This window comes from Pygocentrus nattereri, chromosome 23 (assembly GCF_015220715.1).
Source record: "Pygocentrus nattereri isolate fPygNat1 chromosome 23, fPygNat1.pri, whole genome shotgun sequence".
Lineage (NCBI taxonomy): Eukaryota > Metazoa > Chordata > Actinopteri > Characiformes > Serrasalmidae > Pygocentrus > Pygocentrus nattereri.
This window is the reverse complement of record NC_051233.1, coordinates 27065329-27090834: the sequence shown is the minus strand read 5'-3', so window position 1 is coordinate 27090834 and position 25506 is coordinate 27065329. Positions and strand designations below refer to the sequence as shown.

General features: G+C 40.3%; 1 protein-coding gene across 2 annotated transcripts in view; it reads right to left on the bottom strand.

Annotated features, from left to right (window-relative positions):
* The window catches only part of LOC108428927 (neuronal tyrosine-phosphorylated phosphoinositide-3-kinase adapter 1), a 57390-nt gene that overhangs the window by 17604 nt on the left and 14280 nt on the right, over nt 1-25506 (bottom strand). The window contains exons 1-2 of one of the 2 annotated variants that reach the window (XM_037533338.1): nt 10769-10809; nt 6430-6679 (exon numbers count right to left, since the gene is read on the bottom strand). In XM_037533338.1, coding sequence (XP_037389235.1) covers nt 6430-6614 — 185 coding nt within the window. In that variant the 5' untranslated portion in view covers nt 6615-6679; nt 10769-10809. Of the gene's footprint in view, nt 1-6429; nt 6680-10768; nt 10810-25506 lie in introns of those variants that run through there. The other variant, XM_017700316.2, reaches the window with a different exon arrangement.

Sequence of the window (25506 nt, the reverse complement as noted above, 5' to 3'; positions counted from 1 at the left end):
TGGACTGAGACACAAAGACACACACATGGACTGAGCCACACAGACACACACATGGACTGAGACACAAAGACACACACATGGACTGAGACACAAAGACACACACATGGACTGAGCCACACAGACAAAAACAACATTCACTCACATTCTAACAAAGATTCTGCTTTCAATGTTATACTAAAATATTAACCATCACACTATCTCATATTATTTATTACACATATTTACTGGTACTTCAACATTAGTATTTAATAATTACACATTAATTACAGTATTATAACATTAGTATTATGATGCATTAATTATTATCCATTTGTATTAGCTATACTATAATAATCTGGATTATTGTTTTTGCCTCCATTCTCTCTCTCTGCATGTCTTTTATCTGTATGTATGTATGTATGTATGTTTCTTTCTCTATATGTATACATCTCTATGTTGCTCACCATGTATGTCTCCCTCGCTCTCTGTATTTACATTTACATCTCTGTATAGGAGACACTGTAATGCTCCTTCTTTCTCTCTCTCTCTCTCTCTCTCTCTGACCCTGTTGAAGGTCGGGTGCTGGAGGCCCAGATGGACGCCACTCATATCAAACCAGAATGCTACTGTGTGTGGAAACGCGACATTATTACAGTTTGTGTGTGTGTGTGTGTGTGTGTGAGAGAGACAGAGTGTGTGTGCACTGCTCTACTGACACACTCTGTTGTTAGGCAGAGGGAAGAGAAGCTGCTCAGGCAGCGTGTGTGAATCCCCCTCACTCACACAGAGCAATCAGGATCTGCTACTTCACAGAAAACACACAGGGTTCCGCTTCAGTGGTCCAAGCTACAGCACATAAATGCACATGCACGTGCGTGCACACACACACACACACACACACACACACACACACACACACACACACACACACACACACACACACACACACACACTCTGAGTAACTATGTTTAACTTCACTGGTGGGTCATACATATGTCCTTACATATATACGTACTATTTGAAATAACAGTATATCCCATACCCCTATATGTATATACACAGCCCCCTTTTACCATGTTCTTCAGTGGTCAGGACCCCAGGACCACCACAGTGCAGGCAGTATCTGCATAATCAGATTTTTCATTCTAGTTTGAACTGATTGCTGTTGCTCTTCTTCAGTGCATCTAATGCAAAATTCTCTTCCTGAAATGATGTTCATACGTGTAGCGATTCAGGGTCTTCAGCTGGTCTGTCTGACAGACACACTGTGTTTCAACATAGCAGAAAACGCAGGAATGTGTTCAAGTGAAATGGTCATTTAGATGCGTATACACTCAGGAAGAAGCTGCAGGGTGGATTTCATCTCTGTGGGCAGGACTGCGAGAGATGGAGGGATGCCTAGAAGGAGACAGCAAAGGATGGATGGAAGGATGAATGAAAAGGAGTGATTTGAATTCAGCAGCAGAATGGAGTAGTGAAAGAGTGGGAGGCAGAAAGAGTGCATAGCCTGTTTCCTGTATAGAGGGAGAAAGAAAGAGAGAGAGACAGAGAGAGAGAGAGAGAGAGAGAGAGAGAGAGAGAGAGAGAAAGAAGGCAAAATAGAAGAGGAAGAGAGAAAGAGTGGGGGGAGCAAGAGGAGAGAAATAGAGAGAAGTGAGAGAAAGTGAGAGAGGAAGAGAAAATGAGAGAAGAGGGAGAGAGAGAGAGAAAAAGAGAAGAAAGCATGAGAGAGGGAAAGAGAGGATAGAGAGAGATGGAGAGAGAGAGTGAAGACAGTGAGATAAGGTAAAAAGGGGTGAGCGAGTTTATGTGGTTGAGAAGATGCTCTGCATCAAAGAGCTCATTTAAGAGTTTACCGTGTGTGTGTGTGTGTGTGTGTGTGTGTGTGAGAATGTGTGTGTTTGTGTGTGAGTGTGTGTGTTTGTGTGTGTGTAGTTTTAACCAGAGGCGGCTAAAAGCAGGTCTGTTTTTTTGAGGTCAGGATGTGATGTGAGCTCTGTATGTGTCATGAATCCAGAACACCTCCCAACGCACACGCACACACAGCTGAATGCTCTCTCGGTTATCCACACATATAAACAGTGCAGATGGTGGGATCTAACCTATACACATCCTCAGAAGTTAAAAATTCACCAACGAGTCACAACAGCATCCAACCTCTTGGCTTAAAGCAGAAGACGCCATCCAGTAATCCTAGTTCTCTCCTACGGTCATACAGTCTCTTCACACAATACAAGCATATGCTGAGGTCCAAACTGCGAAATCTGGAAATGAGTTAATACCTTTAAATTACACCACAAGGGGTTTTGCAGAATGCCATCATCTCACAAATACATTTAAACTATCAAGTTATGTTTTGTTAATTTTTACATGAAATTAACACATCCTCTGCAGTGAATACACTTAAATACAGCATTTCCTGAAAATTTCAGGGCACAGCTTCTATTTCACGGCTGTTGGAGATACAAAACCTTGGTAACTTTACAGGAGAAGGAAAAAACATACTTTACTTTCAGTGTAAGTGAATGGAACCAGACTTCTTTCCAAGTCATTCTGGGCTGTTTCTTTTGGTCTGCTCGCCATGAAATTTACACTCAATATAAAGGTATAAAGGACAGTAGGCATTATTTAATTTACAACACAATGTATTTGTTGAGTTTAACATATTGGAAAAAAATACAAAATTAAAAATGTGCCGTAACTTTGGAACAGGCCACATTTTATGTTTAATTCAGCAAATAAACAGTAACTGTAAGTGTTGTAGGACTTGAGTCCAGTTCCGGGCTCAAGACTGTAAATGAACAATCTCGGTTTTGCCTCCTTCTTAACATCACTTAGACTCTGTCTTGCCTCAGTGTTGAGGTAAGGTGGAGGTAAGATGCCTAGACAAGCCGAGGGCGACTGCGCCATCAGAGGTAATTAAAACCGAACATCTTATACCACTGAATATCAACAAAACCTTCAAACAGAAGGGTCTGAGTTCCGGCTTGAGGGTCAGCCATGTGTCTGATTCGTTCATGACACAGTGGTAGATACAACGGTTCAAAACGAAGAAATGAACGCGCTGTGAAAATGAGAAGTCTGCTCAGCTTAAAATGACATAGTAACTGATTACCTGGCTTTTCTTGAGTTGACTCAACCTGAGGACACCAAACTCAAACTTCTTAGTTGAGTCAAAAATTCTCCCAGCTACTGTTTCTAGGTCTGCATCTCAGTTAGATAAACAAAACTGAATTTGTGTTTGTTTTTTTTTTACACTCAGTTTATCCACTAACTGACACACAGACCCGCCTGACATTTTTCTCTTGGGCTTCTGGATATGGACAGCTGTGGTATTGCTGGGATTCAAATTCACAACCTCCTGATGTCTGGAGGAATTAGTAGACAGTTGCACCATGTGAGACGATGCCTTGCTTTAAAGTTAAAGTTTCTCTGGTCTATTAAACATTTGTAGACACAAAATCTGAGTTGCATGTGTTCCTAAGTGGTGCAGTAGACTAAGTCTTCACCCCAACAGTAGGTTGTGCATTTGAGCCCCAGCCACGCCCTCTATAAGAGGAAAAACATCTAGCAGGAGTGTTACAGAGATGCAGAACTAAAAAAATTAGATGAATTTTTGACTCAACTAAGAGGTCTGAGTTTTGTGAACTCTTGTGTCTTCAAGTTGAGTCAACTCAAGAAAAGCCATGAAATCAATTACTATACAATTTTTAGTTGAGCTGATCTCTCATTTTTAACAGTGTAGAATTAATAAACAAACCTACTGAGAACACAGAATGAACTGCTCTTTCAGCACAGCGAATGCTGTAACACCACAGAGAAGATTCTTTAAACCAGAGAAAATAAACATGCTTGTATTTCTGGTCTGGAACTTGCTAACCTATGATGCTAACCTTGTTTGATATGGTTTGGTAAAAGTCATATTTTTACAGCCTATAAATTGTTTCTTGTTATAATAAAAGGGCTAAAGTTTAGCCTATTTACAGCCTACTACTTTTATTAAGTGGGCTATGTGAAGATGTAGTTTATTTTTTAAATGTCAGTTAAAGCGTCTGTCATGTCTTGTGAGGAAAGATGTTCTATGAGTGGAAGGCTTTATCTGTTTAACATAGAATATACAACCCCAATTCCAATGAAGTTGGAACATTGTGTAAAACAAATAAAAACAGAATACGATGATCTGCAAATACTTTTCAACCTGTATTCAATTGAACTCAATAAGCACTCAATAAGCGTTTGGGAACTGAGGACACTAATCGTTGAGGCTTTGTAGGTGGAATTCTTTCCCATTCTTGCTTGTTGTACAACTTCAGTTACTCAACAGTCCGGGGTCTCCGTTGGCGTATTTTGCGCTTCATAATGCGCCACACATTTTCAGTGGGAGACAGGTCTGGACTGCAGGCAGGCCAGTCTAGTACCTGCACTCTTTTACTATGAAGCCACGCTGTTGTAACACGTGCAGAATGTGGCTTGGCATTGTCTTGCTGAAATAAGCAGGACGTCCCTGAAAAAGACGTTGCTTGGATGGCAGCAGATGTTGCTTCCAAAACCTGTATGTACCTTTCAGCATTAATGGTGCCTTCACAGATGTGCAAGTTACCCATGCCATGGGCACTAACACACCTCATACCATCAGAGATGCTGGCTTTTGAACTTTGCGCTGATAACAATCTGGACAGTCCTTTTCCTCTTTGGCCCGGAGGACACGACGTCCATGATTTCCAAAAACAATCTGAAATGTGGACTCGTCAGGACACAGGACACTTTTCCACTTTGCGTCAGTCCATGTCAGATGAGCTTGGGCCCAGAGAAGCCGGCGGTGTTTCTGGGTGGTGTTGATATGTGGCTTCGCTTTGCATGGCAGAGTTTTAACTTGCACTTGTAGATGGAGCGACGAACTGAGTTCACTGACAAGGGTTTTCTGAAGTGTTCCTGAGCCCATGTGGGAATATCCGTTACAGAATGATGTGGGTTTTTAATGCAGTGCCGTCTGAGGGATCGAAGGTCATGGGCATTCAGTGTTGGTTTTCTGCCTTGCCGCTTACTTGCAGAGATTTCTCCAGATTCTCTGAATCCTTTGATGATATTATGGACTGTAGATGATAAAATCCCTAAAGTCCTTGCAATTGCACGTTGAGAAACATTGTTCTTAAAACTGTTGGACTATTTTCTCACGCAGTTGTTCACAAAGTGGTGAACCTCACCCCGTCCTTGCTTGTGAACGACTGAGCCTTTCAGGGACGCTCCCTTTATACCCAATCATGACACTCACCTGTTTCCCATTAACCTGTTCACCTGTGGAATGTTCCAAACAGGTGTTTTTTTGAGCATTCCTCGACTTTTGTTGCCCCTGTCCCAACTTCTTTGGAATGTGTTGCAGGCATCAAATTCAAAATGAGTGAATATAAACAATAAAGTTTATCCGTTTGAACATTAAATATCTTGTCTTTGTAGTGTATTCAATTGAATATAGGTTGAAAAGGATTTGCAAATCATCGTATTCTGTTTTTATTTATGTTTTTGTAGTAAAAAACAGAGTGGCCTCACACTGCCATACACTGTTCTAAAATGAGTGTTAAAAGAAAACAGATTCTGGGCCATACTTTTCTTTTGTGTACTGTAAGGCCACAGACAGTGTACTTAAACTTGTCACTGAGGCTGATACATATCAGAGATATCACAATATTATCAGCCTATTTCATTTTTCAGTTTTTTACATAATTAAAAGTACAGATTGTCCTATAAATAGTGTGTAAATATCATGACGAATGGACCAACAGAAATGACCCATAATGACTTGGAGAAAAGTCGGGTTCCATTGACTTACATGCAAAGTAAAGTATGTTTTTTCCTTCACCTGTAAAGTTCTTCTTTTGGATATACGAGGTTTTGTTAAAACAATATTTTGATCACTAACTCTCTGCTGATAGCCTCTGCCTGAAAAACATGAGGATGAGAGAACAAGCAAAGGATGCAGTGCATAGCAATAGCGTGCTTTTACAGTCTGTATCTCTCTGCTTGTGCACTGGGTAAATGTGTGTGTAAGGGACTGTGTGTGTGTGTGTGTGTGTGTGTGTGTGTGTGTGTGTGAGTGAAAGCAAGCATTTGTTTTACTGTGCCTGTGTGTGTGTGTGTGTATGTGCATGTGTGTTTGTGATCTACTGGGACACCAGAGGGCCAGATTGTCCCTGGAATATAGGCCATACTCCTACTCTTTCTTCCTTCTCTCTTTTCCTCTCCCCCTCTCTCCTGAGTGCAAGAGTATGATTTCGCATGAAATATGAAAGACAAAAGTCTTTATTTTGGCTTAGAAACTCAAGATTGAACTGCAATGACGTCAGTTATGTTCTCTGGCTTCCTGTTTCTCTCCAGGCTAATGTCCTCTGCTGTTGTTTCTTTGCATTTTCTTTCCTGTGCTTGCGTTCTCTGTGAATCGATTCTCTCTCTCACCTCTTCTTGCCCTCCTGATCTCGATGTCTCCAGTCCAGTCGGCTCTTGCGGTACAGTAGGTTCATGTCGCCACGGAGAGGCTCCTCTTCACAGCCAATCACAGCGCAGTGCAGCCGCTGGCCCCGCCTCTCTATGTCACGCAGGAAATGCTCCACTGCCACATCCTGGGCGGAGCCAGAGCTCATGGTATAGAAGACCAATGAGAGGCAGGGGGAGGGTTTTTCCCACCACTTGGCCCCACCTCAGCTACCTATGCAGGTGAGACAGAAAGAATATTAAGTAGGGATGCACTGATACCACATTCTTCCTTCAAATATCGATATCTACTAATATCGACTACTGATACAAATACTAACATCGATCTAATATCAAACCTACTTGACACCTATGAATCCTAATATTTATACAATTTCACTTCTTAAACATTAAATAAAGCATTGTTCTATGAACAAATAGAAGAAATGATCTGAATGGCATTTATTTGCTGGTTAAAAAAACATTTAAAATGGTTTTATAGGAATATAAATATAACAATTTTTTTAACAATGTATTTTTATTAGCCAAGTGATGGACTGGTTACCCCTCTGGGGTGTTTTCTGCCTTCCACCCAATGACTGCTGGGATAGGCTCCAAATCCCCCCACTGTGACCCAGAAGCATAAGCGGTTAAGAAAACACATAGTGGCTTATTATTCTGAAATGCCCTTTCACATTTGATGAAGTACATTTAAAATGTAATATTTATTAAGAAAAACTATAAAACCAGAACTAAACTAGAGACACACAATGTGTTGGCGACACATAAGCATGCAACGGCTTCTCTGGGCAAAAACGTTTCACGTCGAATGTTTAATACGTGCCTCCCACACTTTTGTGCTCACACCTCAGAGAGACAGACTTTGCTGGAGTTAGTCATCCACACTTTCAGTAGCAGCCACTGATCTGCAGATTCTTGATTTGATGCAAGGCCCCGAGACCACATTGTTGTCTGTTTCTGATACAGCTGACCACCGGGGCTGGAGGTTAGGGAACCAGGGGTGACCAGGGGTCACAGGGTGACCGGAAGGTCGCTGGTTCGATCCCCTCGGCTGAGTGTCCATGACTGAAGTGCCCTTGAACAAGGCATCTAACCCCCAATTGCTCCCCAGGCACTGTGGACAGGGCTGCCCACCGCTCTAGGCAAGTGTGCTCACTGCCCCCTATTGTGTGTGTTCACTAGTGTGCATGCATGCATGTGGGTGTTTCACTGCACGGATGGGTTAAATGTGGAGGTCTAATTCTACAGTGTGCAAACGCAGAGACGAATGGTTCTAAATTCTAATCATAAGCAGTGCTAGAAAAAACAGAAGCACAGCAAGTGGTCTACTATGCTAACCCTATGCGAAAGGTTACCCCAAGAGACTGGCGGTTCCTTCTATGTATATATATATATATATATATATATATATATATATATATATATATATATATATATATATATGTGTGTGTGTGTGTGTGTGTGTGTGTGTGTGTGTCGGTGTGTCACTCCCTTGTCTGTATGTTGCATTATCTGTGTTTTTTGTGGCGTACCAATTTAAAGGTTATAACAAAACTAATACGGTAGGAAGGGGAATATCATTCAATACTACTGCCTCTCCTGAAAATACTGCCGTTACAGATTTTTTATGCCTATTTTTGTTACTGCTTGTCCCAAAATAATCCCACACTGCTGTTGCTTTTTTTCTGTTAAGGTCCATCTTTCTGGAACTCATGTGCACGTATGTGTCAGTGTCAGCTTATATTAAAAACACTAATATTAAGCGTGTACCTATGTACAACTAAGCCATTACTTTCTTACCACAGACCATGTTGAGTAAAGTAATCACCAACAGACACAGTTTTGTGGTTTCTGACACGGTTATATATTAACATGCATTGCATAGTGCTGATTTGTGGGGTATAAGCATTGCATTACTTGTTAGCTACAATAGCCTTGTAGCAGCAGTAGAAAACTAAAGAAGCAAACTTGCATTGACTCCAAACATGCCTTATATTTACTACATTCGGGAAAATTGCATAACTTCGATTTTTTCACCAAACTGTTCCTTTATAATGATGATTAATGCCTTTACATAACCAAGATGCTCAAAGGAAGATATCTGCATCACGTGATCTGTCACTGTCTATTTACTGTCAAACCCAAGACCCAATTCTAACTGAATCATTCGCACATGCAGCACAACATACAGCGTGATTTAGAACATTTCTCTGACCTAAAATCCCAGGCATCGAAGTCAGAATCTCAGAAACACGGCGTCACCGAGTGAACCCCCAGTGTGTGAGTCACCACGCTCTCTACAGAGAGGTGCTGAACAGCGGTGCCTCATTCACCCACACGGAAGCCAAACAGCTTTAGGCACCTACGCTGAGCTCTTTCCCAAGCACTTGTTCTAGGCTGTAACTTTGATGCTACTTCAACAACTTTAGGCTGCGTGAGGAATTAAAATAAGCGCAACAGCACACAAATGTAGGCCAGATTACTCATATCCTCCAGATCCAGACTGATTCTGACAGCTATGCATGTATTCGAACAGGGTCAGGGTGAAAGACATGCTCATTACATAAACAACTCTGCTTTGGAAGCTCCAACAGACGGACACTTCTATCCAACAGAGAAATGTCCTTGTAATTAAACAAACAACTCAAGACATCGCTTGCTGTTTAGGGGCAAGAAAGAACCCCCTCATGCCTGTACTTGTACGGGTTAGAAATAGCAAATACACTATGAAATGTGCCATATAGTGCCTACATCAGCTAGCAGTACTAGCTAATTCTATATGAGTGTGGTTGATTGAGATACAAAGAACAGATACAGTGACATACTCATGTAGCAATTTCTACTTGAAAAATCTCACTTGAGACTAGCAAATCTGAGAATGTGTAAATCTAAAGCAATGCTTGTGATCATGCTTGTGTGGGAAGTACCTCTGAAGTTAAAGCTTGGAATCTGAACAGAGACAAACAAGAATTTTGCTACAGTATAATGGAGAAGTAAGTCTGAAATGCATTTTCCCCTCAAACTCTGTCAGAGCAATTATCCTTTTTTAGAGTTTTCATTATGGAGGGAGATGAGGAAGCAGAGCTGGTTAATTAAACATTGAACCCACAGCTGGATCTGAGATAATATGCATCACTGCTCCACATCTTCATCATTAGAACAGATTAGATTACATTTATTGTAATTGTATAAGTATGCCATATCCACACCATCACTATCGCTATCATCATTGCTCTTTATCTCCATCATCACTCTTCTATATCTCCATTATCACTGCTCTAGCTCAGTCATCACTGCTACCATCTCCATTATCACTGCTCTATATGTCAACTATCACTGCTGCCATCTCTATTATGAATATTTCACTGCTCTTTATCTACCATCGCTGATCTATATGTCCACCATCACTGATCTATATCTGAATCACTGCCATCATCTCCGTCGTCACTGCACTATATCTCCATTATCGCTATAGTATATCTCCATTGTCCCTGCTCTACATCTATCATCAGTGCTCTATATCTCCATCAGCGCTGCTATATACCATCTCCATTATCACTGCTCTTCAGCTCCATCCTCACTGCTCTATGTCTTCATCATAAATGTCCATTGGTAATGTTCTGTATCTCTATCTTCATTGCTGTTTCATACCATCTCCACCATCACTGCTCTATATCTCCAACATCACTACTCTAAGTCATCATCGCTACTCTGTATCTCTATTTCACTGCGCTATATCTCCATCCTTACTGCTCTATACCTCAGTTTTCCTTCTCTATGTCTCCATCATCACTGCTCTATATCTCCATGTCACTGCTCTATATCTGTTATGGCTGCTGTATATCTTCATCATCACAGCTGTCTCTATCATCACTGCTCTATATCTCCATTTTTACTGCTCTGTCTGTTATAATTGCTGTATATCTTCATCACTGCTCTACATCTCAATATCACTGCTTTATATCTCTGCTATAATATCCATCATCACTGTTCTACTTCTTCATTATCACTGCTTTATATCTCCATCATTACTGTTCTATATCTCCATCATCACTGCTCTACATCCCTATTTTCATGGCTCTGTATCTCCATAATCACTGCTCTATATCTGTTATAACTGCTGTATATCTTCAATATCACAGTTGTCTCCATCATCACTGCTCTACGTCTCCATCATCACTGCTCTACGTCTCCATCATCACTGCTCTACGTCTCCATCATAGTGCTCTCTATCTTCATCACCAATACAGAGAGAAGTTCATGTTTACCATCGAGCCCTGCCCTCGCTCACTCATTCACTTACTCATTCACTTGCTCCCTCCTTCCTTCTCTCTCTGTTTTGGCTCTCTGTTTGAGGGAGGAATATCTGAGTAAGCATGAGAGGAAGCAGGGTTGGCTGTAGGCCCCCAGGCTGCCCTCGCTGTGCCTGTCTGAATCTGTAGCTTCTAATGCAGCCTGTCACTTAGAGCACGCACAGGCTTTCTGCTCAGCCTACACAGCGGGAGAGGGAGAGAGAGAGAGAGAGAAAGAGAGAGAGAGAGAGAGAGGCTTGTTGTGAGGCAGATATTCTACAGAGTGCTCAGAGTTTGAGCAGTAACTAGTGCGAGAGAGTGCTCTGATTGGCTGAGAAAGACACCACTGTCAGCTGCTGTGCTTTTCCAGTACGGAAGGGGGGTTGTGTTGCTAGACCAGAGTTGCTGATCATGTGTGTGAACGTATATATATAGACATGTGTGTGTAAGTGTTCGTGTGTGTTTAGCCTTTTCCGAGATGCTGGTTCACATCACATCAGCAGTGTTCAGACATGAAAAAGGTGAGAAGTTCATAAACCAATCTCGGAGCATCGTTCCTAGGAGAAAATTGAATATGACAATTTGAATGCATTCTGGTGCAAACTGAGTTTAACATACGGAGCTAATTGCTGTGTAACTATTTAGTTCATTGTGTTCAACAACTATGTAATGTTAAAAATCTTTTGCTTACTATCGCAAGGTCAAAAGGTCAATGTGTACAAAAGTAGCAGACATCTTTTAAGACCCCACATTTATTATAAATAGGAGCCACTTTACCCACCATTTGTGTTCTACTGGCTCCAAAATGTCATGTTGAGTTGGATCCCAGTGACTGATATTCATTGTCAATTTTATCAGCTCCACTTACTAAACAGGCGCACTTCAGGTTCTACAGACTGTAGTCCATCTGTTTCTCTGATACTTTGTGAGCCCCCTTTTACCTTGTTCTTCAGTGTTCAGGACCCCCATGGACCCTCACAGAGCAGGTACTATTTGGAAGGTGGATCGTTCACAGCACTGCAGCAACACTGATGTGCTGGTGGTGTGTTAGGGGTATATATATGTATATATTTGTAGCTGATTGTCTTGGTCACAAACAATGATTATTTCCACATATTAGCCTTTTTAACTCATTGTTCAAAAGAGACTCTGAATTATAATATTTTCTTCCAAAAATTAAGATTTAGGCCACTTTTTCTGGCTTGAACGCTGCTATACTGCCAGTTAGTCTTCAGACAGCATTGTTGATAATATAGACTATAATTACTATTCTAGCTCTTGTGATTTCACTCTGTTTCAATATAGCCTTAGTTCTGATTGGTCAAAAAAAATGCTATATCTATGGGTTAGTTGAATAATGATCGTGAACTGCAGCTGTACTGTGTTTGGAGAGAGGGGAGCCCTGCCCCTCACTTCCAAACTTCAGAAAATTAAAAACTCAAATGTACATGATTCACCTGAATGGCACATTCACCACTCAAACAACAAATTTCACCAAAAGGGGAAAAGTTTGCATGTATGAGTGTTGTAAAGCAGAGATACAACCCCAATTCCATTGAAGTCCATCTGAAAAAACAGAATACGGTGATTTGCAAATCTTTTTCAACCTATATTCAATTGAATACACTACAAAGACAAGATGTTTAACATTCAAATGGATAAACCTTGTTTTTTGCAAATATTCACTCATTTTGAATTTGATGCCTGCAACACGTTCCAAAGAAGTTGGGACAGGGGCGTGTTTACCACTGTGTTACATCACCTTTCCTTTTAACAACACTCAATAAGCATTTGGGAACTGAGGACACTAATTGTTGAAGCTTTGTAGGTGGAATTCTTTCCCATTTTTGCTTGATGTACAACTTCAGTTGCTCAACAGTCCGGGGTCTCTGGTGTCATATTTTGTGCTTCATAATGCGCCACACATTTTCAACGGGAGACAGGTCTGGACTTTTCTGGGCGGTGTTTCTGGGTGTTGTTGATATGTGGCTTTGGCTTTGCATGGCAGAGTTTTAACTTGCACTTGTAGATGGAGCGACGAACTGTGTTCACTGACAGTGGTTTTCTGAAGTGTTCCTGAGCCCATGTGGGAATATCCGTTACAGAATGATGTGGGTTTTTAATGCAGTGCCACCTGAGGGATCGAAGGTCACAGGCATTCAAAGTTGGTCCTCTGCCTTGCTGCTTACTTGCAGAGATTTCTCCAGATTCTCTGAATCTTTTGATGATATTATGGACTGTAGATGATAAAATCCCTAAATTCCTTGCAATTGCATGTTGAGAAACGTTGTTCTTAAACTGTTGGACTATTTGCTCACGCAGTTGTTCACAAAGTGGTGAACCTCGCCCGTCCTTGCTTGTGAACGACTGAGCCTTTCAGGGATGCTCCCTTTATACCCAATCATGACACTCACCTGTTTCCAATTAACCTGTTCACCTGTGGAATGTTCCAAACAGGTGTTTTTTGAGCATTCCTCAACTTCTCCAGTCTTTTGTTGCCCCTGTCCCAACTTCTTTGGAACGTGTTGCAGGCATCAAATTCAAAATGAGTGAATATAAACAATAAAGTTTATCCGTTTGAACATTAAATATCTTGTCTTTGTAGTGTATTCAATTGAATTTAGGTTGAAAAGGATTTGCAAATCATCGTATTCTGTTTTTATTTATGTTTTACACAACGTCCCAACTTCATATAGGTATAAAGCCAGACAGTTCCGTACAATCCGTAAGAAATAGACTTCCAAACATAGACACATACACAATATACTCATTCACATGCAAGCACTATGATTCACATACAAAACAAAACACACACATACGCACACTGGAGCAGGGATGTGTGGCTTCCTCTGCTTTTAGCTTTTATCTCCCCTGTTTAAGTTGGAGAAGAGAACTGAATGAAATATAAATGAATTTACATAATGACTCATTAAACTAGTTCCTGTGAGTCAAAATATGAAAAAGTGGGTCAGATCAGAAAGCTGAAAGCCAAGCAGGAAGCAGTACTGCACAGACCTTCTACTGTAACAAAAATGCACAGATCTGCTACTGTACCAATCAGGGCTGCACAATGTATCGTTTGTTACATGTTATTGCGATACCAACCTTTTCAGTACTTTTTCAGTCTGAAACATACCAGTAAGTGCTTAACCAGCCTTATAGCAAGACGGGCCTGGGTTTGCTCCCCTGGCAAATGTATGTTTGAACATCCTGACCAACCAAAGACATTCTTAGGGTGTTTAGATTAAGCAAGGCATATCACAATTCCAACTGCAGCAACACAGTAGCAGTATGCTATTTCCTCTCTATCGTGCAGCAGAGGTAGTCTCCTACATTGTGCTCTGCTACATGGATCCATGATGGCACACAAGCATAACAGCATGTCCACCACCATACTTCACTGTGGGTAATACGTTACTTTCTGCATCACTATATTTCTTCCCAAAGCTCTACTTACATCTCATGTAAATGAAGACTAGAGCTATTTTTTCAAATCCAAGTTCATTACAGTAATGCTGAATATTTATATTCATGGTTTAAGAACAATGTCTTTGTTCCACCACGCTGGTCTGGAGATGGCATCGTATCATAGTTTCAGAGAGTTGGTGCAGCCAAGAAATAACGAACACTTTCACACGATCTGACAAACATAAATAATTTTAACCACATCAGGAGTTCACCTTCTTGACAGAAGGATAGCAGCAAGAGTGAAAGGGAAGGTTTACAAGACAGTAGTGCATCCTGCTGTGATATGGTTTGGAGACTGTGGCTATGTCTAAAAGACAGGAGGCTGAGCTGGAGGTGGCGGAGATGAAGATGCTGAGATTTTCGTTGGGAGTGACAAGGATGGACAAGATTAGAAATGAGCAGATCAGAGGGACAGTGAAGGTGGAGCAGTTTGGAGATAAAGCCTGAGAGGCCAGGTTGAGATGGTTTGGACATGTGTTGAGGAGGAATAGTGGATATATTGGGCAAAGAATGTTGGAGATGGAGCTGTCAGGTAGAAGGAAAAGAGGTAGACCTCAGAGAAGGTTTATGGATGTAGTGAAGGTGGACATGATGATGGTTGGTGTAAAAGTAGAGGAGGCAGTGGAATGGGCAAGATGGAGGCAGATGATCTGCTGTGGCGACCCCTAAAGGGAGCAGCCGAAAGAAGAAGAAGAAGAAGAAGACGACATCAGGGGTTCACCATGTTGAGCCCTTAAATACCTTACAACATCTTAAAGCTGAAGTTACACTAGACAGTCGAGGGTCCCAACGTGGGTCACGCCTTGTGTGTGACCAAGGCTGGACCAGAAAATGTATGGAAAAAAAAATGCTAAATTTAGCAAGCTACCTCGCCAGTAAAAACACAATAGTAAACATCCCATAATACCAGACAATTTTATGTACAGCAGTGCTTAGACAAGAAGCTAAACTAGCAGTTACAAAGCTGGCTAACCCACCTACCAAAGTAAAAACACAGAAGTAAAAAACAATTATATCGTATAAAACAGCCTCCTGACTGATTGAATATCATGCAGACTCTCTGTTTTGTGTTTATATGCAGTTACTGAGGAAGAAATACTTAATATCCATGCTTGGATACTGTTAACTGTAGTGTTTACTCTATTTAGGATCTTCTGTGTTGCCATATGAAGCCTTGCCCATTGAGAAGTTAACTCAGCCAAAGCAGGAGCCATGTAGCTCAAGGAATGTGACATTTGTATGCCACAATTTATCAAAGCTGAGCTTGATACAAAACATCACATGCAAAATTTGTCCGTTCAATACAGAAAAATCTCCTTCGCTGTGCAGCGAAAATATTCAGCAGGTTCACTTCATGCAAATGAGATGCAGTAATCACAGGGACAATAACAAAAACCGATTGAGTTTCTTTGAAGCTCAAATACTGGAAAAGGAAGTCTGGACTTGTCGAAGAGCCCTGAGCATTGGAGGAGTAAAAATATTTTAAGACTTATCGTAATATGTAGCAATATAAATGCAAAAGCATGTTTTGTCTATAGCATGCAGCTCTAGTACCAAACACATAGTTTTGCTACTGTTTGCTACACCCAGTATACCAAATCACACCTGTGACTGTCCCAAACACCCAAACACACACACACACACACACACAAACACACACCAAACAGGAAAGTCTGCCCCATGTAATTTATAAGAAAATCATAGTAACTTATTGTAATCCCATTTAAAGGGGATCGGATGAATCACATGAACACATCAGCATTCACATCTCATGAGCCAACATCAATCATTTTGGTCAAAAATAATGCAGGGCAATATTTAACCTAATCACACTTGATTCATCAGTGTGTTTTTAAAACATTGCAAGGCATATCACAATTCCAACTGCAGCAACTCAGTTGCAGTATGCTATTTCCTCTCTATCGTGCAGCAGCAGTAGTCTCCTACATTACGCTCTGCTACATGGATCCATGATGGCACACAAGCATAACAGCATGTCCACCACCATACTTCACTGTGGGTAATACGTTACTTTCTGCATCACTATATTTCTTCCCAAAGCTCTATTTACATCTCATGTAAATGAAGACTAGAGCTATTTTTTCAAATCCAAGTTCATTACAGTAATGCTGAATATTTATATTCATGGTTTAAGAACAATGTCTTTGTTCCACCACGCTGGTCTGGAGATGGCATCGTATCATAGTTTCGGAGAGTTGGTGCAGCCAAGAAATAACGAACACTTTCAATTCTCTAAAATGTATATCTATACATCTATACATCTGCTATGCTACTAAACATGTGTCTGTTACTGCACCAAACACATCAAGAATAGCTTGCTGCTGTCCCAAACATGTCAAAATTGGCCTTCTGCTGTACAACTAGCCATCTACTGTACCAAACTCATCAACACTGACCTGTTTCTGTACCAAACTCATCAACACTGACCTGTTTCTGTACCAAACTCATCAACACTGACCTGTTTCTGTACCAAACTCATCAAGACTAGCCTGCGATTAAACTGAACATATCAAGACTGACCTGTTACTGAACCAAGCACATCCACGATGACCAGTTACTGTACTTAACACATAAAGAAACACATGCTATTGCACCAAACATCTCAAGAATTACCTACTACTGTACCAAACACATCATAACTGACCTGTTACTGCACCAAAGTCATCAAGACTGATCTGCTATGGTATCATACACATAAATATTGATCCTCTGTAGCACTAAATACACCTCTAATTACATGTTACTGTATCAAACACATTGAAACTATTCAGGTATGCTATCAAACACATCCGTACTGACCACCTATAGTACTAAATAAATATTGATTTACATGTTACTGTACCCAACCTGCTATAGTACCAAACGCACCTCAGCTAAAATATCTCTGTAGCAAAGAACATCAAACCTGCCCTGCTATTCTACCAAACACTCTGATCTGCTATTGGACCTAACACTTCAAGACTGACCAGCTACTGTCTCATTTACCTGAAATTGCCGTTGACCATACCAAACAAATCATACTCATAGTCAATAGTTTTCCATTCAGAAGAATCAATATGTTCAACATTGTAAGACCACTTTGGTCCAAAATAATGCACCGATAATAATAATAATAATACAACAAAATGATTATAATATTCTAATCTTGAGCTACATGACTTGGTCAAAAATATGGAAACAGATAATTAGAGCTTATTACTTAGCATTTTGGGGTTCTTTGTTCAGTGTTCCTAAAATACTTGGTATATTGAATAAAAAATTGAAGATACGTGTTCTTGCATATATTCGTGTATATACTTAAGAATATTCATATATACAGTCTACATTATATGTGTCACATGCAAAATAACAAAAATCGTTAATAGGGCGAGTTATAGTAAACGTTTCAATGACAGCGCTGGTGACACATCTTTGCTGATAGTAGTGTTGCTAGTAGTTTTGTAGATAAGTTCTACTGTGTGGCGCTGGGTGTACTGAGCATTTTAAATAGAGGCATGTTTGTTTACATGTTCATTAAACGTCTTCCTCTGTACTGCTCTCCGCTCTCAGTACACCAGGGCCACATTCAGCCTTACTGTATTTGTCTACCCTTCTTCCGTATAGCAGACTACTCAGCAATTACAGTTACGAGGTGTGTAATTACACAGACAGGACAGAGACACACACACACACACACACACACACACACACACACACAACAGACAGTTCCTCTATGCTTAGGGAAGTGAATGGTGGAGAAATAAATAAATAAAAAAAACACACAACAAATAGACCTATTATAAAAGACAGAGGGCCTGATGTACTAAACCTTCAGGCACAAATTGTACAAAAATATATATGTACAAAAAAATAAGTCATGCATATCACAGCTGTCAGAACAAGACGTTTCTACAAAAACCAAATTTAAACCCTTTAAAACAACAAAATTGCTCTGTTGTTGGTTTTAGTCAGTTTTCTCTCTTTGACATTACTTAACAAATGCATGTAGGAAACTAAGTTAGTTGTGTCTACTTCTCATTGGCATATTGTATTGTATTTGTTGCATATTATTGCACCTGTTGCATATTTACAAAATATACTTACAAAATGTCTTCATGTGGTAACAACTAAATTAACTTGTTTTATTCAACCTAAATAAATACTTTGAATAAACGATTGTTTCAATCAATGTAGTTTTGTAAGTTGAATAAAACTAGTTAATCTACTTGTTACCCCATGTAACAAGTTTTTTTTTAAAGTACAACCCCCTTTTCCACAATGTATTCAACAAGTATAGTATTTTATTTTGCATAGTATTTAGTACTAATACTTTACTCATAACTCTACAACAGCTTAGTAGCACAGTAATACCTAATAAAATGATGCAGATCTAACTTAAACCTATTAACTCTGTTATATTTTAATTATTTTAATTAATAAAACATAACCCTGTTGAGTACATATTACTCATTTGAGTCTTTTAAAGTTGTGTGGAACCATTTGACGTTACATTTTTAAATGAATACAACTTTTTATTTTTGGGTTATACGCAAACATAATCAGTCCAGTTAGTTAAGACTTTACTCAGATCCCATTCATGTGATTTACGTGAATTCGCTAAGTGCATATTATTCAATCAGATATCTTAAAAGCTACTCAAATGTGTGGAACCACTTGACGTAACATTTTAAACTAACCCCAATGTTTCATTTCTCTGAGTGAGGAGAAGAAAAAATTATTCTACGTCATTTGGGACCATTTTGATCCAGTATAAAGAGCAGCTGGTATTTTAACACTTTTCAAAAAAGTTTAGAAAGGGCAAAAAGGAAATTACTACAGATCTTGCATTGATTTTCCTCCACCTTATAAAACTAGGTGTACATTTCTGTTAGGGCTTCAAAACCTGCTGTTGAGAGATTCCCTTTAGCAATGGTAACAAGAGGGGTAAGAATAGGGCTTACCCCAATCCTAGTCATGGTGACGTCATGCTCTGCACATTTTTGTGTTGTTCCAAATCTTCACAGCTGATCCAGCTCACAAGGAGCTTGATCATTAGTCCAATCAGGTGTCAGACGAGATGGTCGCCAGGACCAGGAATATTTACTAACAGAATGACGCTGTTTGAACTTTGGGCAGTTTGCTGTATTTTAAGCCTTGCATGAACTAGGTGGATACCAAAGTGCTAACAGATTCTCAGCCTACAAAAAGGCTGAGAATATCCAGATTTTGCGGAGATGCTGACTGAGATACTGTGGATCAAACACAGCTTGTAAGCTGCTGATGAACCAAAGCCAAACGATTGTGCTTTCAGGCCCCATTTACACCTCGTATTAACATGCATCCTGGATGATCTGATCATAAGTGGACAAGACTGAGTACAAGTATGAATAAGGTACAATGTGTCTCGGAAATGCACTGTGATTTGACCAGTCAAACCAACGCCAGAGGTGGGCATAGATTCATATGACCACACAACAATTGTAGCACGAATAATAACGCATCTGACAAGTACACCTTAATCAGCTGCGTCATCACAGTAGACATGAAAGCATGTCTTTTGCTCTCCTCTCCCATTTTAGAAGTTAACAATCCATGTGCTCTAAGCTGTTTTAATAGCCTTTACATTCATATGAACAAAGATTCACATGGAAATTTCTAACAACAAACCCGGTGAGAGACTGATGTCATAAATAAGGGTGGTTTCCTTCTTCCAGCCACAACATGTAATCATGTGGTCACTGGAGACACACTTGAGACACACTGAAATTCTATGTTGCGTCTCACTGTCCACTTATGACCACCAAGATCACTCAAGACTTGGCTGGTTACTTGGTTAATACTGAGTGTGAACAGGACCTCAATTTTAATTGACTATAGGGGGAATTGATTCAGACTGAGTTGATGGCCAGTATACACTACTAGATGACATCGAGAGTTGGGTCGAACTATGCACGACTCAAACTGCGCCTCAATCTGCAGACTAGAGTCAATCAGGGTCATCCATATATTCCTTGACACAGTCTTTCTAGGAACCGTTTGATTTTCCCCAGATGATGTGTATGTACACTGGAAAAAACTGAGGCTAACCTAATTCCGAGCCAGAGCATCCCTATTTAAAAACAAATGCTCATTGTTGTCCTTTGTATAACCTTTGGTGACCCTAGGACCCTACGCACAACCTTATGGACCCTTATAGGTCTCCTTAGTGCATCATATTGAGGTGTAATGTTTGATTTAAAGAGCTAAGGGAATGTACAGCTCTTGGAACACAGGGTCCTGGAAACATAAGATGGGCTTCCATCCATATATTTGTTAGCATTTTTTGACATACTACAAATGACTTGATGGAAACGGCAAATATGGAATAAAATCCTGAAGAACTGTATGCATGTATGCTTGTTTGATACACTTTTTGTCAATAAAAAAAGAAATGTGATAAGTTTTGGGGGAAATACATTTGCCAAATAATATTATATAATGCAGGGCGGCACGGTGGCGCAGTGGGTAGCGCTGTTGTCACAGCAAGAAGGGCCTGGGTTAGAGTCCCCGGGTGGGCGACCAGGGTCCTTTCTGTGTGGAGTTTGCATGTTCTCCCCATGTTTGCGTGGGTTTCCTCCGGGTACTCCAGTTTCCTCCCACAGTCCAAAGACATGCAGTCAGGCCAATTGGACATGGTACATTGCCCCTAGGTGTGTATGCTTGAATATGTATGTCTGTCTGTCTGCCCTGTGATGGATTGGCAACGTGTCCAGGATGTATCCTGCCTTCCACCCATTGACAGCTGGGATGGGCTACAGCACCCCCCGTGACCCTGAGGGAGAAGCGGCTTAGAAGATGTGTGTGTGTGATTATATAAAACATTATATAATGAATAATATGACTGATAAGGTGACACTAGGTGAAGCTAGAAAACATGGCAGAGGGCAGTATATATCTTTATCTTTATCTAACAAGTGATTTCTGAAGGTAAACAGGCATAAAGGGGCCTGCAGCTGATTTTGAGCCGTTGCTTTTTGTCTTTGGCCTCTAAAGTGTGAAATACATCCATAAAATGAAAGAAAATGACAAAGAGGAGTTGTCTAGCATTAAAGATTAGCCTGTAAACTTGCTCCATCTTTCTCAGAAGTGTTTTAACAACCATGGCGTAGAGAGTTTAATTCACTTGCGCAGAGTTGATGCAAACTGTTATTCGCCTGACTTTAACTGGAAACATGGATGGAAACCTTGCTGTAGGTACGCTCTGGAACCATCACAGCCTCAGTTAGTCAGACTGAGAATCTGGGCTAAAATCAGGGCTTTTGAGTCTTGGCTCTTGTCAAGGCTGGCTTAGTTTGCTCATTTGGGCCTCAGACCTGAATTTCAGTGAAGCTGCTTCGTGAAAATGGTCATAGTAAAAAGTGTGATATAAAAAAGCCAGATAGGAAATGAACTGAAAATCAGGGTGAACACTGTGTTGTGTAAGCCTGGCTTTAGTCAATTTTATCTATGCAGATATATTCTTTTTACACCCACAAATTTAATCAAAACACTTTTAAACCGCAGAAATAGTCCAGGAAGACACATAAACACATATACAAGTGCCTGTTCAAAGAGGAAGTGAGGGGTGAAAGGTCAGGTAGATGCAGCTCATTAGAGTTTAGCAGCAGATGGAGCCATGATGGAAACAAACAAACACACACACACACACACACACACACACACACACACACACACACACACACACACACACAGAAGAAATAAATATAAGTATGCATAAATAAATATAAACTCACTTGCACAAACAGTCACACACCAATGCACCACAAATGCACCCATATATATATATATGTATGCATACACACACACACACACACACACACATGGTGGATGTTATTATTTCTGATTATTTTTTCTAATTGCATCCCTTTAATAATCTGATGTGTTCATTTGGAGATTCTGTGGATTTGGATTTTTGGATTTCTGACTCTGTCTAAAAGCTGCCAGCTGTGTGTATATGTGTGTGAGAGAAACAGACAGAGAGAGAGAGAGAGAGAGAGAGAGAGAGAGAGAGAGAGAGAATCCCTGTTCCCCTCATGTGTTCTCACAATGCACCTGGCTGTCGTCGTGGCGACCGGTCTCCTGTCAGTCTACAGCAGAAGTATGCTTTAGTGCAAAGAGACATAGTGTGCATGCAAGAGGGGAAGAAGGAAAGAGAGGGAGAGAAAGAGAAATACATAGACAGTGAGAGAGGGAGAGAGAGAAAGAAAGAGAGATATAGACAGAGGGGAGAGAAAGAGAGGAAAAAAGGGGGAGAGAGAACTATGGAAGGAGACAAGAGGAGTGAGACAGAAGGTGAGAGAGGGAGGGAGAGAGAGAAAGAGATGGAAGGCAGAAAGAGATGTTAAAAACAGAAGATGTGAGTTGTGGAAAGCGAGGGTGCAAAAACAGAGGAGAAAGAGCAGGAGGAGAGAGAGAAACAGAGAGAGAGAGAGAGAGAGAGAGGAGGGGAATACATGATGTGAGGGGTAGAGGAATACATGCTGGGAGATACCTACTGAGAAGAGGAGAACGATGGAGGAATGAGGAGAAGATAACGAGAGAGAGAGTGGGGAAGGAAGAAAAAACATGTCGAGAAAAGAGACGGACAGAGAAAGAAAAGGGAGTGAGAGAAAGAGAGAGGGAAAGAAAGATAGTAAAAATGGAAAGAGAAATAGTGAGAGAAAAAAAGAACAGAAAGGGAAAGCAAAATAAAGACAAGGAAAAAGATAGAGAGAGAGAGAGAGAGAGAGAGAGAGAGAGAGAACCAGAGTCAGAATAAAAGAGAGTGGGAGAAGGCAAAGGAGAGAAGAAGTGAAGATGAGATAGTGAGGAGAGAGAGGGATGGAGAGATAGGAAGAGAGGGAGAGTAAAAAATAGAGAGAAAGCAGAGTGAAGGAAAGACAAACAGAGAAAGAGAGAGAGGGGGGAAGGCCGAGAGTCATACAGAAACAGAGGGAGAAGTGTGCTGGTGAGAGAGGATGTGTCTCTCACCCCAGTGACTGTGTGTGGTCTCCTAGCAACACTGTCTGCCTCTCTCGCTCTCGCTCGCCAAAAAGCTCAACATCCTCCTGACTGAAGATCTTCACTCACTGAGCACGCGTGTGTTTTCTTTATGCTGTAGCCCACTCGTCACCACACACTCTCTCACACACACACTCACACATACACACACTTCACTTTCTCCAACAAAAACACTTGACAACCCCCCACACACACACACACACACACACACACACACACACACACACACATATACACACACTCCTCTCGCCATTCTTTCACACACACTTGGACCACATACGGTCCATAGCTGGTAGGGGGCTAAAACAAAAACACTGTGTGGCTTTGGTTCTTATGAGAAATACAATACCTGCGATTATGTGATGAGATACTGTGATTATTAATTGCGATGATTAACATATTTGCATGCAGTCATGTCACATCACCGTGGAGACGCCTGTGATGTGTCAGACCATGTGACAATCTGTCAGGGAACAGTCAGTGCAGACAGCTAATACTCCACCAACACGCTATCAGTCCAGAGCTCATTCGGTAGGTTTTACAAGCTATTTATAAGCAGCAATTGTAAGCTGAATACATTCATATATGAGTATGCAATGTAGCAAAAATATAACATCACATTACAGTATTGCACAATATTACACAGTATTTAAAAAACACAATGTGCATCACAATATTTCGTTTTTCAGCACTGTGAAAAATTCGACCTAGGCAAGAAAACTAGTTGATATATGCAATTTTTGTCATTTTTGGATTATTGTAAATTGTTAAAAGATAATAAACATAACTGACTTGTTTCTAGATGTTTTTACTTGTGTTGAGACCATGTAGCTCACTATAATTCCTGATCATTTTGTTTGAAAAAATGTGCTTAATATAATAATGAAATCAATGATGATACATTCTCTTGCTGCCAATATAATGAGATCATTTCACTTGCAGTCATGTGACCATTCTTTGTACTGAGGGCTTTAATGATGTATCCTGACTAGCATGTTAACTTGTGGCTAGTGTGGAAATAACACAGTAGCCTGTGCAAAATGGGACAGTGACTGGGACAGTACAAAACAAACGTACTTTTATAAAGCGGAATGTTCTAATCACCTGTAAACTTATAGAATTATTATTTTTATCATTCTATTTTTCTACAATTAATGTTTATTTTTACAATTAGTGTTTAGAGTTTTTTTTAGTATCTATTTAAATTCACACTTTTCCTCTTTACCGTCTGTTTAATGTTATCGCGACACCACGGGGTCTGAGAGTAACGCGATTTCAATGCTCTGTATGTCCTGTACATATTGTAGTATTGACAATAAAAACCGATCGGACTCGACTAAACAGAACCATTAACAACATAAAGCACTTTTCCAGCCACTTCTTATTTATGCTGTATCGAAAAATGCATTGAATCGAGGCACTACTGCATTGTTTTGAATCGAATAATGAATATGGAGATTTTTATTCAACGTTTCACTTAATGCACTGCACTAACTCCAGTTAAACAGGACTAATTCTGATCTATTTGCAGTGAAACATGCAGCTAATGTTCTTAAATACAGCTGGTATCCGAAATACGCTTTTCTTAGTATGCTGTGATGTGACGTGATAATGTAATTTATCATGATAAATAAAGAAATATTATCAGATTGTCGACCCATTCAAACAGATACATAAGAGTGTTCATTTACACAACTTCCAATCCTGATTCACGAGTACCTGACCAGCACTTGCAATCGTAGCTCCTAAATGATCTGTTTTGTCCATTTTTATAGATAACTGTACATACAGTGTTAGAGAGCACTGAACAACTCCACACAGTTTGAGGGAAGTAGGTTAATTTAGGCATGCAGTTTGCAAAATACTAACTGGTGGGGTGTAAGCCATAACTTGTCAGCTACATTAGCCTAGTAGCTCCACAGAAAGAAACAAACAAGAGACCCAACACAGCTTGTCTGATCTACAGGATTGGGGGTAAGGAGCAGTCTTGTAAATTAGAGCTTTCCTGCTTAAATATGGCAACGAATTGCTAAACAGAAAATAAAATTGATTCTAAATTATACTAATAATGAATTATAGTGATTGATATGAGACAAGCAGAGGGAGAAAGCAGAGTGGAAGATACTGCACTCTGCTCCAATGAATTATAAAGCATTGAACAAAGCTCACGCACACACACTGTACTCTACCTCTCTCTTTCTCTCTCTCTCTGTGTCCATGGCCTCATGCCTCATAATAATAA